We start from the raw sequence: 18241 nt of genomic DNA, 5'->3' as shown, positions 1-18241 counted from the left end.
CATGCTGTTGGTGAGAAGCAGATAGAGTTCGTGAATGAATAGCGAACTGAAGGCTCAATTCCTTACAATTAGAAAATTAATTTCAAATCCATGCCTTACTTACTGGCTTAGCAGGAATACACATACAGTTAGCTTTGCTTAAATGTACTAGTCTGTATTTGGCAAAATAAATGTAAACTTTAAAGCAGCTACTTTAACACAGTTTCCCTTTTGCAGATGTTGGGAATACAGTCCCTCAAGGATTACCATCATCAACAGTTCCTTCAGCAAATGCATCTGTACTAACAAATGCATCTGTACTAACGTCAAATACTGTTACGGAATCAACAACTGAAACGTCTATAGGTAGGATTAACTCTTAGTGAAATTTACTCTAACTTTAACAGATAAAATTAGTAGCACCTATATAATCTAATCACCGAAAAATAATTTGAGATCTTATATCTATTGTTATGAAGGTCTGTGCTATTTCACTATTTTGAAACTTATGTGTTATTTTGGTTTGAATACAGAACCCTGAGATCACAGTAGGCTTCTTTGATGATATCTCTCTGGATCACCTCCTGTTTGAGAATAATCCTATTGTGAATGTTACGTACACAAAGTTAATTTTTAGAGAATAAAAAAAAAAATCCCCATTTCCTTAGTCATAAAAATATGTTTCTAAATATTCCAATTGTCCACCATTAACAGGGTGAAACCATATTAATAACACACGGATCTTGTTAGTTATATTGGGCTGATAATAGAACTAATTTGTAAGGTTCGGTAGCAATGTCATCATTATTGTAACTGGACTGAGTGGCAATAGCATCATGTTTTATGGTTCTAGGTATTCTTACCATTCTTACCATTCATGAAAAGTAAAATGAGCCACTGGGGTCATTTAATTAAAAACTCAAGAGGTTATCAATCCAATGCATACTGCCTTGTCCATCCTGCAACACACATAAAGTAAGGCATATCATTCAGGTTCTATAATCAATGGAGAGAGAAATATAGAATTACTCATTTATCGCTTATGGACAGAAACTCTGGTTAGAATGCTAAAGTCACAAGAAGACCTGAAAATCATATACCCTAACGAGGAGATAGCTGGAATTCCTCCTGCTCTCTCCCTCTCCTCTCCACTTACTCTCCATTTAATTTTCACTTTAAGACCAAGTTCAAATAAAATGTTGAGGACTGATGAGGGCTGGTTCTTGAGACTTAACTGGGGTGGTGATCCTCAAAGAAAAAGGGTCTGATGAATATAGTCTGTTATTTCCAAAATGTGCAATTCTAAGATGAAGCCAAACCAATTCTCCTAGAATTCCTGTACCAAACTGGAGAAAGCTTTACACAAAGAGGGCCGCACAGGGGATTTTGTTTCCAGAATGTGGTAGGACCGATATCACCAACCAAGGGAAATTTCAAATGACACAGTCAAAAAAAAGTCAAAGACAATGGAGCCTCCAGCCAACTCCTGCACTGTGTATTTTCTTTTCTTTATTTTATTTTCTTTATTTTATTTTATTGTATTGTATTTTATGAGATAGAAGTTTACTGAATACACTGTAAGGGAGCAAGCAGGCAGGATAAAATAAATGTCTGCCATTTATTTTTAAAAATTGTTTCAACCCTATGTTTTCAGGGCTTAAGCAGAGAGGCGTGCTCATACTTTTACCAAGTATAAGCATTTGCTGCTCTCCTCTCTCTCTCTCTCATTTTTTCACCCTCTCTGTGAGTTGCCAGTGGTGTTCTTGGCATAAAATTGCATTAATTTAGTAAAAGCATGTTATTTTGTAATAAAAAAACATCACCCCAAAGAACCAATAAAGAGAAGGTAGGTACTGATATTGCATGCTGACTCAAAGGGTTGAAGTTTTGCAATTTCTACATTAATCCTTGGAACTTATGCTTTCTCAGTGAGATGATTACTAGCCCTGACCATAGTGACCTGTGGTGAATAACAATGCCAAATTAACACAGACCCTAACTGTTATGTTATGTGACCATGGCAGGGAGAGATGGAAGTTTCAGAGAAGAAATTCAGGCAGACTTGTCATTTCTGATACTGGGAATTCATCTTACCAGCACAGCTTGGAAGGGAAACTCTCTACCTACTCATATAAACTGAGGAGATAACCCTAACAACTGTACCACTGGTGGCTCCTAAAGTGGGTCACTGAAGCCCCTTATCTGAAACGAGTCGCTTCGGAAAACACTTGAAATCAGAGAACATATACACACATACACGCACAGTTTCTTCTAAATTTCTTTTCTGGACACTTCACTGTCTTATATAAACCAGTTAACAAAAACTAATCTCCAGTCTGTGTTCTTCAAAAGTTCTCCCAGATGAGTTTTAAATTACTCACATTCAATTGTACAAATTGTAATAGGCCAGTGAAGCTTTACTTTTTATTATAAAAATGTCCAGATGTACCCACAATAGAACACTATAATTAATCCCCATATGCCCATCTCCCAGAATTAATAATTATCAAAATTTTACCATATTTGCTTTATTTTTCATTTTCTTTCTCCTCCCTCCCTCCCTTGTTCCCTCCCTTCCTTCCTTTTCCTTTTTCTCTTTCTTCATTTTTATTTGGTTGTCAAGTGATTTTTTAAAAATATTTATTTATTTATTTGAGAGAAAGAGAGGGCAGCAGGAGAGGCAGAAGGAGAGGGAGAGAATCTCTAGCAGACTCCCTACTGAACTCTGTGCAGGGCTAGATCTCATGACCCTGAAATCATGACCTGAGCCAAAATCAAGAGTTGGAGGCTTAACTGACTGAGCCACACTGGTGTCCCAGACACCATGGTCATTAGAGAAAATAAAATTATTTGCAAAACAAAAAACAAAAAACAAAAACAAACAAACAAAAAACACAAAAAAACAAACAACAATAAAAAAACATGGAAAACATCTTTATTTTTCTTTTAAGGCTTTCCAACCAGATGTTCTTATTTTAAAGTCAAAAGATACTTGATTTAATAGTGCTTATGTCTATCTAAAGCACGTAAATTTCCTTTCTCTTGACAATGGCAGAAATTCCATCACCAGAAAAGTGGAAAATGTGCTACTGAGATGAGAACTCTTCTCGTAGCAAGGTAGCAACAGTGGCAGAGGTGACTGACAGCTTTGCTTGGAGTAGGTTTCGCATTCAGAGGTTTACCCAATAAGAGAGAAGGGACCTGATTTCTTCCTAGCTATGTACCAAGTGCTCTGCCCATTTTGTTCAAAGGCCAAGTGGCCAGAGTTAATATCAACACTTGGCAGACACTGAATGTCATCATCATGAGATTAATTTCTTTTTTTTTTGATAAATATTTTATTTTATTTTATTTTTAAAGATTTTATTTATTTGACAGAGAGAGAGAGAGGAAAAAACACAAGCAGACAGAACGGGAGGCAGAAGGAGAGGGAGAAGCAGACACCCCAATGAGTAGAGAGCCCAATGAAGGACTCTGGGATCATGACCTGAGCTGAAGGCAGATGCCTAACCAATGGAGCCACTCAGGTGCTGCATGAGATAAACTTCTCAGAGAGAAAAATATCCTGAAGTATCATTCTTTTTTTTTTTTAATTTTTTTTTAAATTTATTTATTTGTTAGAGAGAGAGAGAGAGCAAGCACAGGCAGACAGAGTGGTAGGCAGAGGCAGAGGGAGAAGTAGGCTCCCCGCTGAGCAAGGAGCCCGATGTGGGACTCAATCCCAGGACGCGGGGATCATGACCCGAGCTGAAGGCAGCCGCTTAACCAACTGAGCCACCCAGGCGTCCCCTGAAATATCATTCTTAAAACATAATTACTACTCAGCTTGATTTTTAAACCTTTTAATAATCAAACTTTTTTGAATTAGCTGAATTAATTTGTCAGCCCTGATATTTCGCATTTCTGATACAAAATAGATATTCAATGTCTGCTGAGGTCAATAGAGGAGCCCAGTGTTTTTGGCCATCTCTTCCATATAGGGTGACAGTCATGGTGATGTTTACAATGGACATCGCCTCTGGAAACTAAGATAAAACTGCAAAGAAAGGACTTTTAAAAGGCAGTCTTGTAAATTTTCTCATATTAGTGAGAAAATAGGTTTGGGTACCACATTTTCTCCATATCTTTCTTCTTTTTTTCACTGTCTTTATATACCTTAGTAAGTTTGAATTGAAAATGACTTACCTGGGGTATCTTTGTACAATATTTTTTGGGTTTTCCTTTTCACGGAGTTTTGAAGTTATAAAGTTGGCTTTTTGCTTTTAGTTTATATTCATAAGATATAAAATGTTTATAAATTAGGCAATTTCTTGAAACCCTGATGCCCTAATGGAACTAAACAAAGGTCCAAAAGATTATTTTGTAAAATGTTATGGATGATAGTTTAATAAAAATTTAACAGAGTACAATTATGATATTTTAATGACTTAATCTTCTATAAATATCTTAATCTTTTATAAACATCCATAAACATCTATAATCTTTTATAAACAAGATTATATAATATCCCTAAATACATATGGATACAGCATTCTCTTATTGTTCATATTAAATTCAGTCTATTTCTTTTATTAACTAGAATAAGTTCTTAATCATTATTTGCACATAAAATTAACAGAAATCACAATCCTTGTTAATTAGTATGGCACTTTACTTTTGCACTAATAAGGATGCATTTATACCTCAGAATTTCAACATATTTAGCACATAAGAATTTTATTTTAAGTTACATGTAGAATGCTTATCCATATTGGAAAGTGAATATTCATACATTAAATATAAATCTAAAATAATTGTGTTCTGTTTCTGTTATAGATAGAGTAACATTGATTAGATACAATGATCATGATCATGATTACAGGATCACTGTTCACAAACAACTTCAGGAACTCCAGAAATGGATAGCCGTTCAGCTCTTCAGTTTTCCAAAGACCAAGACTGAAATTGAAGCCAAATAGATTTGGGCTGAATGCTCGGCCCAAAGCTCAAATTTGTTACCTATCTTTCCTCTGTCAAACATGAAGTCAGGATAGCTATAAAAGGAAAGGGTCAAGGGCTTCAGAAACTCAAGAACTGCACACACTTGATACTTTTTCTATTTATATTCATGATTATTGTTATATGTATCCTGATTATTTCCTGTAATCATTCCTATTCTTGAAATTTCAAGTGAAATAGGAGACATATCCCAGTGAAACATATGAAACAAGGTAATTATAAAAATTCAGTTTAGCCTGTTCTTGGTACCAAGAATGCCAAGAGTAGTGCTGAAGTGAAAACAAATTCACCACATCTGGCTGGAAAGGACAGTTGATTTATATCACTACATCTTCACCTTAAGATGGCATTTCTGGGAACACCTGGGTGGATCAACCAGTTAAACATCTAACTCTTGATTTGGGCTCAGGTCATGACCTCAGGGTCATGCTATTGAGCCAATGTTGAGCTCTGCACTGAGCATGGAGAATGGGATTGGAATTCTCTCTCTCCCTTTCCCTCTGCCTTTCCCCCAGCTTGTGTGCTCCCACTCTCTCTTTCTCTCTCTCTCTCTAAAAAGAAAAGAAAGAAGAAAGAAAGAAAAAAAGAAAGAAAGAAAGAAAGAAAGAAAGAAAGATGGATGGATGGCATCCCTGTGATTGGGCAATGCAAAAATCTCAAACCTAGCTTTTAGGAATAAGGTGTCCTTTGTTGGTTTCTTCTTTTTTTTTTTTTTTTAAGATTTTATTTATTTATTTGACAGAAAGAGATCACAAGTAGGCAGAGAGGCAGGCAGACAGATTGAGAGGGAAGCAGGCTCCCTGCCGAGCAGAGAGCCTGATGCAGGACTCGATCCCAGGACCCCGAGATCATGACCCGAGCCAAAGGCAGCGGCCTAAACCACTGAGCCACCCAGGCGCCCCAGTTTCTTCTTTTAAAATATAACCCCATATTGGGTACAGAAGACTTTGAGAATGTCTTAAGTGCTTCAGCACTCTCCATATATTAGAATTCCCAGTATCTACATGTTATAGCCACTTTCCATTTCTATAATAACCTATCTCCTCTAATAAGAAGTGAGGAGGGAGGAACAGAAGAGAACACCTCCACCATCCACTGGGAGGCATTTGTCCCCAGTGACCCTTCAAAGACCTTTTAACTTCCTTGTGATTCCTTAGTTTCTTCTGTTATACAGATCCAGCCAGATCACCTTTGAAAACTTTTTTCTGGATGGGTTTTTAAAGCATTAAACCGTGCAGAGCCAAATTGTTTCTCCCCCAATACAGCATACATACCTTTAAGAACCAGGATTTTATATATGTCACACAATAAAAATAGAACCTATGCCCTAATCACAAAAGGATATCCTCAAGTGTTTTAAGAAGGGAATGTTGACTAGTATGGCTATCATATTTGTAAGTTGTATTCACTACATAAAGCAAATCTTTGTCTTTTCTTGGTTCCCATGTTCTACGTGAGTCCCTGCTTATCGAAAACAACATTTACTACATGCCTACTGTATGCCAGGAACGCCTTGATACTACTCAGATTACAAAGATGACCAAGAGTTTGACACTGCCCTCAAGAGTCTAGAAAAGGGTCTTGCACAGACTGGGAACTCAGTGTATGTTTCATAAATGGACAAAGTATCTAATTACAAGAATTGGCAAGTTCCTTTATAATTTATGTAATTTTGGAAGTTGCAGGTTCATAATCAAATCAACAAAATGAAATGTAATTCTGGGGGGAAAAAGGTCCTATTGACCAGGTTATTTTTCTCTTGGGAAAAATAACAATTTTAAATCATGTGTTTTTGCAATATATATTTTTTGCATGTTTAAAGATACCCAAGTAACAATTTGCAGTGAAAATTTGCTTTGAGGGCCTATCGTAGAAGAAAGTGTGTGTGTGTGTGTGTGTGTGTGTGTGTGTGCACGCGTGCATGTGTGTGTGTGTGTGTGTGTGTATGTGTTTTCCTTGGGTCACCCAAGCATTCAGTACTTATGTTCCTTACTTTGCACAAAAGGAGACAGTACCACTGTAGAGAGATTCTAGTTTACCTCCAGATTTGACTGACATTTATTCTTTGGCAGGTGAGATGAAATTGTGACTAATAATAATGTCATCTATCTTATCGAACTAGGAACAACCAGTATGAAACTCTCAAGTACATCTTTGCAGCCAACACATTCTTCGTTAACAGCAACACTTAAAAGTGAAGGTGAGTAATGATCATTTGCAGTTATTTTTCTTTCATGTATATAATTCATATGTCATCATAATCACTCTTCAGGAGTGGACAACGCAGTGATTTTCAGTATATCAACAACATTATGCAACCATCACACTAATTCTGGAACATTTTCATCACTCCAAAAAGAAACCCTATATCTGTTACTAATCACTTCCCATTTCTTCCTTTTCCCACTTCCAGGGACCACTAACCTACTCTCTGTTCCTCTGCCTATTTTAGAAATTTCATGTAAAAAAAACACATAAATAGGATCATATTGTATATGATCTTTTGTATCCGACTTTAACATAACAGAATGTTCTTAGGTTCATCCACGCTCTAGCATTTATCTGTAGTTCATTTATTTTTATGAGTGAATAGTATTTCATGGTTTGGATGTACCACATTTTGTTTATTTTTTAGTTGATGGACATTTTAGCTGTTTCTACTTTTCCGCTGTTACAAAAAATGCTGCTATGAAGATTCTTATACAAGTTTTTATGTGGCCATGTCCTTTCCTTTCTTTTGTGACATGTATCTTAACGTGGAATTGCTGAGGCACATGGTAACCCTATGTTTAACTTTTTGAGGAACTGATTTCCCAAGCAGCTGCACTATTTTACATGCCCACCAGAAAAGTCAGAGGATATTAATTGTCCACTTTCCAATCCCTACTTGTTGCTATCTATCTTTTTCATCATAGCCATTCTAGTGGGCATGAAGTGGTATCATTGTGGTTTTGATTTACATTTCCCTAATGACGAATGCTAGCAAGCATCTTTTCATGTACTTGCTGACAATTGTATATCTTCTTTGGAAAACTGTCTATTTAATTCTTTCCATTTTTTAATAATTGGGTTGTCTTTTATCATTGGGTTGTAAGTATTTTTTTAAATATATTTTGGAGACAAGAGCCTTATTGGACAGATATTTTGCAAATATTTTCTCCCACTCTGTAGGTTGTCTTCCCATTTTCTTGATGGTAACTTTTGAAACACTATAATCTCTAATTCTGATGAAGCAAAATATATCTATATTTTTTCTTTCATGTAGAGAAGGCAAAACTTTACCTCTACCCATTTTAGGTTTTCATCTGGAACACTAACAAGAAGACAGATTAACAAAAAACAGCTTATTAACATGGGCAGTGCACAACACATGAGAAACCTAAAACAAAGAGTAACTCAAAGCAGTGGTTTAGAATTTTGGCTTATATAACATCTAGAACAAAGAACAGTAAGTTTGTAGAAAAATGACTGGATAAAAGAAAGTAGTTTAGGCTCCCAAGGGCAGGAAACAAATTGAAGGAAAATATCTGGAAAGAAAACTAATGGAGTTAGTTTTGTTTGCAGAGTCTGCTAGTTTCTTCTCTGGGCTGGTAAGAGTCTGTCTCCAGTAAAAGGAGAATTTATATCCTGCCCTTAAGCAGAAAAGCTTTTCCTGCATTGGCTGCCTCTTAATTGGCTACAGTCAAAATAATTTTTATGTCAAAGATATTTCAGGGTAACATTCTGGTTTCCTTCAGTCAGTGGGGTAAAATCTAAGAAACCATGCTCAACTCAGGGTCACAAAGATTTTTTTTTAATTTTTTAATTTTTTTTTATAAACATATAATGTATTTTTATCCCCAGGGGTACAGGTCTGTGAATCGCCAGGTTTACACATTTCACAGCACTCACCATAGCACACACCCTCCCCAATGTCCATAACTTCACCCCCCTCTCTCGAGGGCGGTGAGCAACCCTCAGGTTTTTTGTGAGATTAAGAGTCACTTATGGTTTGTCTCCCTCCCAATCCCATCTTGTTTCATTTATTCTTTTCCTACCCCCCAAACCTCCCACGTTGCATCTCCACTTCATATGATAGTTGTCTTTCTCCGATTGACTTATTTCGCTAAGCATAATACCCTCTAGTTCCATCCACGTCATCACAAATGGCAAGATTTCATTTCTTTTGATGGCTGTATAGTATTCCATTGTATATATATACCACATCTTCTTTATCCATTCATCTGTTAATGGACATCTAGGTTCTTTCCATAGTTTGGCTATTGTGGACATTGCTGCTATAAACATTCGGGTGCATGTGCCCTCAAGGTTACAAAGATTTATGCCAGTGGTCTCTTCTAAGAATTTTATAGTATTAGCTTTTCTATGTAAGTCTTTAATTTTTGTTTATGGTGTGAGTTAGATGTCCAGTTTCACTCTTCTGTGTATAATTATCTAGTTGTCCTAACACCTTTTGTTGAAAAGACTATTCTTTCCCTGTTTAAATTGTGTAGGAGGCCATAAATGTATGAGGTTCTTTCTTTTTTTTTTCCTGGACTCAAATAATTTATTCCATTTATCTCTGTATCTATTTTTATGCCAGAATCATACACTCTGCATTACCATTTGTATTAAGTTTTAAAATCAGGAAATGTGAGTCCTCCAACTTTTCTCTTCTTTTTCAAGATTTTTTCACTACCCTGGCTCGCTTGAGTTTTCATAGGAAATTTAGGATCAACTTGACAATTTCTGCAAAATAACAACTGGGATTGTGATAAGGATGGCATCACATCTGCAGATCAAGTTGGGAGTATTGCTGTCTTAATGATCTTAAATATTCCAATCTATGAATATAGGACATCTTTCTGTTCATTTTAGGTCTTCTTTAACTTCTTTTTATAATGTTTGTAGTTTTCAGTGTAGAAGATTTGCATTTTTTGTCCAATTTATTCCTAATATTTTATCCATTTCATGCTACTGTAAGTGAAATCATTTTCTTAATTTTGTTTTTAGATTGTTCATTGCTACTGTATAGAAATACAATTTATCTTCATATATTGATATTGTACCTGGCCATCTTGTTGAATCCATTTATTTGTTCTAATTTGTATTTGTGTGTTGTGTGCATCTGTGCGTGTGTGTGTGTTCCTTTGGATTTTCTGTATATAAGATTTATTTGCAAATATATATAGTTTAACTTCTCCCTTTTCAATCTAGATGCTTTTTGTTTTTTATTTTTTTAGATGATTTTTTTCAATTTTCTTACCATTTTGCTCTTGCTAGAATCTCTAGTACAGCACTGAATAGAATTGGTAAGAGAAAATTTCCTTGTTTAGCTCCTAATTATAAAGGAATGCTTTCATTGTCTCACCATTAAAGTATGATGTTATTGTGCATTTTTCAAATATGCCCTTTATCAGGTTGAGGAAGTCCTCTTCTGTTACTAATTTGTTAAATGTTTTTATCATGCAAAGATGTTAGATTTTGCCATATATCTTTTCTCAGCACATTGAGATTGCTGTGTGGTTTTTTATGCCTTATTTTATTAATAAGACATATTACATTGATTTCTATATGTTGAACTAATCTTGCATTTCTGAGACAAATCTTACTTTGTCATGGCATATAATGCTCTTTATATGTTTCTGGATTTGATCTGTATTATTTTGTTCAGAATGTTTGTGTCTATATTCATAAGAGAAATAAGTGTGTGATGTTTTTGCCTAATTTTGGTATCAGAGTAAGACTAGCCTCCTAGGACAAATTAGGAAGTTCCTTCCTTTACTAATTTTTGGAAGAGTTTATGAAGAATAGATCGTAATTATTTTTTAAATGTGTGGTAGATTTTACCAGTGAAGCCATCTGGTCCTGGATTTTTCATTGTGCGTGTGTGTGTTTCTCTGATTACTAAGTCAATCTCTTTGCTCATTATAGTTCTATTCAGATTTTCTATTTCTTCTTGACTCAATTTTGGCTACAGTTGGTGATTTCCTGAGAATTTTCTCATTTCATGTAGGTTATATAATTTGTTAACATACAATTATTCATTGTATTGCCTTATAACCCTTCTTACTTCTGTAAGGATGATAGAAATGTGTTCACTTTCGTTCATGATTTAGTAATTTGAGTCCTCCCTCATTTTTCTTTGTCTGTCTAAGGGTTTTTCAACTTTGTGAATCTTGTCAAAGAAGTAACTTTTTATTTTATTAATTTCTCTATTGCTTTCTTATTACCTATTTTATTTCTCTTCTCTCTAGTCTTTATTATTTCCTTTTCCTTCTGTTGGCTTTGGGGTTAGTTCTCTCTTACTAAATTTTTAAGTTGGCACACTGGAATATTAATATGAGATCTTTCTTCCCTTATAAACTGGATGTTTACACCCACAAGTTTCCCTCAGTTCTGCTTTTGTTACATCCCATAAATTTTGGCAGATTGCATTTCCATGTTTGTTCATCTCAAAGTATTTCCTAATATCCCTTGTTATTTATTCCTTGGACCATTGGTTATTTAGTTTATTTTTAAATTTCTATATGTTTATAAATTTCTCCCTATTACATTTAAAAAATTCTTTCCTCTTCAGTGTATTTACTACCTTCCAGAAGTTACCACCCTTAAGCATACAATTTTAAAATTTAATTTAATGTAATTTTAAAAATAAATGATTATGGAGGGCACATATTGCATGGAGCACTGGGTGTGGTGCATAAACAATGAATTCTGTAACACTGAAAAGAAATAAAATTTAAAAAAATGATATAGAGACTATTCAACAGTATATTGTAGATATCCTTACCTCTGTTAGGCAGAGCATAATAAGCATAACTTGCAAATGCTTTGCAATTTTTTTCAAAGTGCTATTTTTATGCACTATTTTTATAATAGTGCATTTGGCTCTTATTTTAAGAAATGTGTTATCATTTTTAAAGTTTATTTTTAAATTATTATTTGAAGATGGAAAAACTGGGTTTCAGAGAGGCTAAGTGACTTAACAAAAGAAGCAAAAAAATCATGGTAATTCATAGTAACGATTTGCAATTTCAAACCTAATATTATTTCTTCCTACTCTGATTTCTTCATCTTACTTTTAGTGTGGATAGGCAAGGTTAACAATTTATGACTCTCCTTATAAAGTAAGATAATTGTTACCTGAATTCTTTTAAGTGGAAAATACATTTCCATATAAAATTACATATATGTATGAAATACGTAAGTACTACTTGTTTGAAGCAATGTGATGGTGGTGTGTGCATGTGGGCAGGGTGGACTTCTAGCCACTTCTCTCTCTTATTGCTAACAGTAGTCTTTGAGGCTTCCACACTTGAGCCCTTAAGACTTCAGTAGTGCAGTTTAAAATTTCTTAAATAAGGTACTATTATGTTATTTAAATGCCATTCACAGTAAAATTTTAAAAAGTAATGTGCATTCTACAACCAGAAAACAAACAAACAATTCTTTTTTCCCCAGCACCGGACGTGGGAGTAGCCCCATGGTGGTTGTCATGAACTATAGTTTTCAAAAGGGGCAGCTCAAATGTTCCCAAAGCTTTTAAGATCCCCATAAGCACTGTGGCCAGTTATTCACTGATGTGTAAAAACATGTAGACAAATAGGATTGGTAGATCTAAGAAAATGAAGGAGACAACTCTACCAGTATTTGGTCTGGCTCCAAAAAACACTCTTAAAATAGATTTTTTAGAAACTGGAAAGTCAATATTTACTTATTAATGAGCTCTCTAAGGAAGAACAAGGACTTAAAAAGAATCCCAAATCATTACATACCTCTGAGGTCACCAAACCACTGCAAACCACTTGATTTCTGGGGTATATAACAAAGAGTCACTGTAAATACAGGTAAAACTTTGTACCTGGCCTGAAATCAGTCCCAAATTCCTATATGAACTTGACTTGATAAACTGAGTTAGAAAATGGATAGATCTGAAGGCACTTAGACACCCTGTTAGCCAAGGCCAAAGTGTCAGGGAGCTCTTGGTAGTCTGCTCTGGTTCATTTGCCCTGGGGTTATAACCAGGTCCCAGTCAGTCTAGCAAAAGGGAGAATATTGGTAAATGCACAATTTCAAGGGGCCCTTCATTCTACCTTAACCCACTATCTAAATGATATGGAAAAGGAAAAGGAAATACAAAATTCACATAGAAATAAAACTCCCTTCTCTTTGTATCTCCCAGTGAGAGCTATAGTCCTACTTCACCTAGACTGTCCTCCACCATCACCATTTTGTTTTCTTTAGGATCTTTGGAACTCCATTGTAGCCTTGTTCCATTATCTGAGTTGGAGGAGCCATAGTTCTGAATTCTCCTTGGTGATTGGCCTACACCCCTTCACTTTTTTTGCTCCTGTACTTAACATTTGAATTTATTAACATTCCGATGTATTACTCTTCACTCCAAAAAAAAAGATCGGAAAATCTGAACAAAATTTTAAAAAAGATCAGAAAATCTGAACAAAAAGGATTTTTTTCTAGTCCTTGCCCCTGCTTTGATGCATCTCTGTAAGCCCATTGGCATAAGTAAGTACTTAGGCTTCTCACAATCTTTCCATGAATGACTCTTTAACATTACCCCCAGAAGTCACTTAATGATTCAGGACATTACTTTAATTAAGTTGTATCCATGTTCCCATAGATACAAAATTTCTATGGAGCACTAGTCCATAAAATTATCCTTGGAAATGGAGGTCCTTGGACAATTACTTTAAAAGAGACTACGCTCGGGGTGCCCGGGTGGCTCAGTGGGTTAAAGCCTCTGCCTTTGGCTCAGGTCATGATATCAGGGTCCTGGGATCCAGACCCACATTGGGCTCTCTGCTCAGGAGGGAGCCTGCTTCCCCCTCTCTCTCTGCCTGCCTCTCTGCCTACTTGTGATCTCTGTCTGTCAAATAAATAAATAAAATCTTAAAAAAAAAATTAAAAGACTACCCTCTTGGGGTTCCACAATGCACAATAACATTTCTTTTTATATTAGTAATTCTATCACAAAAACATCCATTTGGCTTTTTTACAATCTATGCAGCTCCAGTTAATTTGACTACAAAATGTCTTTTCTTAAACATAAAACCAATTTAACAGACCACAGTAATAGTATTTTTAGCATATGTTTTAGTAAATGCTAACTTTGTAAAAAAGTCACTTATCCCATATTCTATTTCTAAAGACAAAGTGACCACACAAGCAGCTTTTGCTTATGTGCATTAGATAAAACAATACTGTAATTCAAATTACATAATTCCAAAGAATAAAATTGCTTAATCCCATGCCTTGCACAATTTAACTCCATAAACCCTCTCTTTCAAATCAATTTTCAATCTGTTATAAACACACCTATGTTCCTAATATAAATAATACCCACATTTATTGCTTTCTCCAAAAATTTAATTTCATGAAATATACAAAATGAATCTCACATCAATAATTCCAAAACAATTATAAAACAGCCCTTATCTCTCACATTCATTCTGCTCAGTTCTAGCCAATGGTTTTCACTTAAGGGTATGGATGCAGTGAAGTTGTCTTCTTTGCTCTCACACTCTGGTATTGATGAGGTTTTCCAAGCATCTCATATATTAGACTCTTCTTATCCCAAGTCAAATGTGGTTTTAAAATTCTTATATTTTGTCTTCAATTCATTCTACCTATACCAAAGTTCCAAGAACTTAAAGGACATGAACTTCAAAAACACAAGTCCTAAAAGTAAAGTCAATACTATTTTGATGTCACAATTTAAATTAGTATTTCTCAAATAAAATAATGTTTGTCAAACCTAATATAATGTTATATGTATAGGCTTACAGTTCAATTTGCATTTGTAGACCAAAGCAGATATGTAGTATTATCTGGTGCGAAATGGCCAGACAGAAAAACTGAAGGAGAGCAAACCACATAAGTTTAAAGAACAACTTTAAGATTGGTTTTATTTTTCTGAGATGTCAGTCACTTCCTGGAAGGAGTCCAGAGTCTACTAAGTGTGAACCCAAAGGGCAATTGGGAAAATTTTTAAAACAAAACGTTAATACAAGATTAGGATCCTCATATCTTAATAAATGTACGTCATCCATTCTCTTCTCTCTTGAATCTAGGATTTGAAACACTTCAGCATATTAGTAAAATTTCAAAATTTATGGCTGTGGCAACATTTGTCTCCATATCTTTCCTTCTGTTTGTTTTAGGTCCACCATGCATGTATATTTAAAAATATAAAGCATTCAAGATTCCTTCCATTGCCTACAGGACACTGTGAATTTGACAACCTGTCCTGAGTTGACTGTGGGCTCTCATTTTACCCTCATTTGTGAAGTATATTCCATATCAATAATAGACAATTCTTGAAGGAAACTCTTTGGCATTGTATCTCCAGTTATTCCATTATTCCACTCTCTTCTTTGTATTTTTCTAATCAGCCAGTTTCCCACATCTTTCTTAAATATAAATTCTCTTTTCCATGTCCAAGACCATTAAGTCTGCCTCATGCTAGGGAATCCTTTGGGCCATCAGGATACCTTTTCCATGGTTTTCACAGCAGAAGAATTCTCCACCAAAAATTTCTAAAAAGGAAATACTGTTCTAACATTTTCCAAGAATATGTTCTTATAGTTCTGCTGAAAAGCAAAATCTTTATCCCCACATGTCCCTTGATCCTCAAATGTTGAGTTTCTACCTTTTGGGTGATCTTTTGTACTTCCATGTTCTCACGAGCATCAATGTCTGCTATGATAAGATATTTCTTTATTTTCTCAAATATTTCTCTCTCAGTTTATTACTTCAAGATGCATCCAGGGGTGCTTGGGGGCTCAGTCAGTTAAGTGTCTGTCTTCGGCTCAGGTCATGATTTCAGGGTCCTGGGATCTAATCCTGCATCGGGCTCTCTGCTCAGAAGGGAGCTTGTTTCCCCCTCTCTCTGTACCTGCCTCTCTGCCTACTTGTGATCTCTCTCTCTCTGTGAAATAAATAAATAAATTTAAAAAAAAAAGATGCCCTGAAAGTTTTGCTTATTTCAATTCTTTCTTTCTCATATACAGTGTTAATGCTACAGCCTACATTTGAGCTTATATTTATATTTTGCTGGCATATCAATTCCTGAAGACTTTTCGTGTAAAGACATATTTACCTACTGTCTCTGAGGTCTTCTTGCAAACTCTCAGTTTCTCTGGCATCACTCTCTTAATTGCACTAAGAATTTGTGTTACAGTATAGATGCTTGTTGTCGTAGAATGGAAGCTGATTGACACTTCTGGAAAACACCAGCAATTCAGTCTTTCTGCCTACTGTGTGATAGAAATCTATTAAACTGGCTTCTTCCCATCTCCAGCCAGCATCATATGTAGCTAACATTAAGCATGCAGTACCCAGCATGCCTGTCTTTTCTTCACTAACGAATGATCTCCACGTTAGACTTTGAAAAGAGTGAAAAACATTAATCATTTTTATAATATTTGTGCAAATATAAATTTTTTCAAGTAATCTTATTCCAGTGTTATTTCATAATCTCAGGTTATCTTTGTTGTTAGTTTTTCTTCCCCCCCTCCAAAAAATGAACTACGTATAATTAAAAGTTTATTTTAAGGAATTCCTATTATCCCTTTTTTGCTGTCTATTCCCCCTACCTGAAAATTCCTTCCCAGACAGCATGGGAACCATGGTACCATCTTCAACTACTACCACTTCCTTACCACCCCCTTTCTAGGGTAGCTGAGTGATGGATTAACTTTTGCATCAGAAAGGCTTGGATTCAGATCCTAGCTCTCTCCTATTACAAGTTTTGTGACAATGGAGAAATTAAGTTTTCTGAGTCTTATATATAAAATTATAATCACAATTATTACTTAATTAATAGGATTACTGTCTTCCCAAATGAGATAAACTATAGCAGACATATAAAAGAGTCAAATACGCCTTGTTTTCTTAACAAAATTAACCAGATCACTAAAAAGTCAATATCAAAATGTTGGATTTCTAAAACTTGATCAGAAAACTTTCAGTAACTAATATTCAAGTCATAATTGGATGTTAATATTAATACTAATAATATAATAAGACTATCTATTTATTGGTTACGCCCCTGATGGCTACTTTTTGTTTTTACATAATCAGGAGCCATAACCAGTGTCATCACGAAGATCGAGGTAACTGTCACAAATGCAACAGTGACAATGATTCCACTTTCAAATGTTTCTTCAACATTACAAAGTTCCCAACACAAGAGTAAGTATAAAAAGTAATGCTGAAGTGTTTAACTTATGTGGTGGATAGCATTAAACTTGGAATGTTTTCCAGCCCATAGCTACCAAAGAACCATGCCCAATGTGTCTTCTCTAGTCTCTGTCAAGCAGGACAACCTTTTGGCAACTTAGCTTTGTACCATGAAACTTTATCCCTCCATAGCCACAAATGGGTGGGTGCCAGGAAAGATCAATTCAGGGCCACGCAGTAATCTATGGTATCACCTGACACAAAAAGTGAGCTTGGCAACAAAATAGAAAACTTTCATGAAGTGGGAAAATTCTTAGAAAGAAACAAATTGCTAAAACTGACTCAGGAAGATAGGTAGTCTAAAGATATAAAAATAATCAAAGATATTACATTGCATTAGAAATTTTTAATGGTCCCATGAAGAAAATTTCCAGCAGGATGGCTTCAATTATGAATTCTATCTATTCTTTATATCTTTTCAAAAGAAATGATACCAGTTCTTCTCAAACCCTTTCAGGAAGAGGAGGAGGGAAAACCACACAAGTCATTATTTGAGACCAACATTATCCAGGTACCAAAGCTAGAAAAAAATGAAAAGAAAAAACAAGTAAAGAAAACTATAAACCAATATCCTTCATGAACATTAATGCAACTATCCTTACCAAACTAACTTTGACAACATATAAAAAAGGGACAGAAAAATAAACAAGTGAAATTTATCCAGAAATGTATGACTGTTTTAATAAATGAAAATCAAGGACAGCAATGCACTATATTAGTAAAATCAGTAGATGCAGAAAAAGCATTTGACAAAATTTAACACCCACTTTTAATTAGAAATCTCAATAAACTAGAAATAAAATGCAACTTACTCAAATTGAAAAGGACATCTATGAAAAATGTATGGTAAGCATCATTCTTAATAGTTAAATATTTCATGCTTTCCTCCTCTTAAGATCTTGAACACAGCAAAGATGTCCATTCTCACCACTTCTATTCAAAATTATAACCAAAGGTTCTAGATAGTACAATAAGGTGATGAAAGGTAGTAGGTAGGTAGATAGATTCATTCATGCAGAAATGA

The 18241-nt window shown here is 35.0% G+C and overlaps 1 protein-coding gene across 2 annotated transcripts in view; it reads left to right on the top strand.

Annotated features, from left to right (window-relative positions):
- Nucleotides 1-18241, top strand: part of EMCN (endomucin) — a 102663-nt gene that overhangs the window by 34937 nt on the left and 49485 nt on the right. The window contains exons 2-4 of one of the 2 annotated variants that reach the window (XM_080797284.1): nt 217-345; nt 7100-7177; nt 17059-17169. In XM_080797284.1, the coding sequence (XP_080653410.1) occupies nt 217-345; nt 7100-7177; nt 17059-17169 (318 nt within the window). The remainder of the gene's footprint in view (nt 1-216; nt 346-7099; nt 7178-17058; nt 17170-18241) is intronic. The other variant, XM_080797285.1, reaches the window with a different exon arrangement.

This window comes from Martes martes (genome assembly GCF_963455335.1).
Source record: "Martes martes genome assembly, chromosome: 2".
NCBI lineage: Eukaryota > Metazoa > Chordata > Mammalia > Carnivora > Mustelidae > Martes > Martes martes.
The sequence above is the reverse complement of the archived record's forward strand: the minus strand, read 5'-3'. Positions and strand labels throughout refer to the sequence as shown.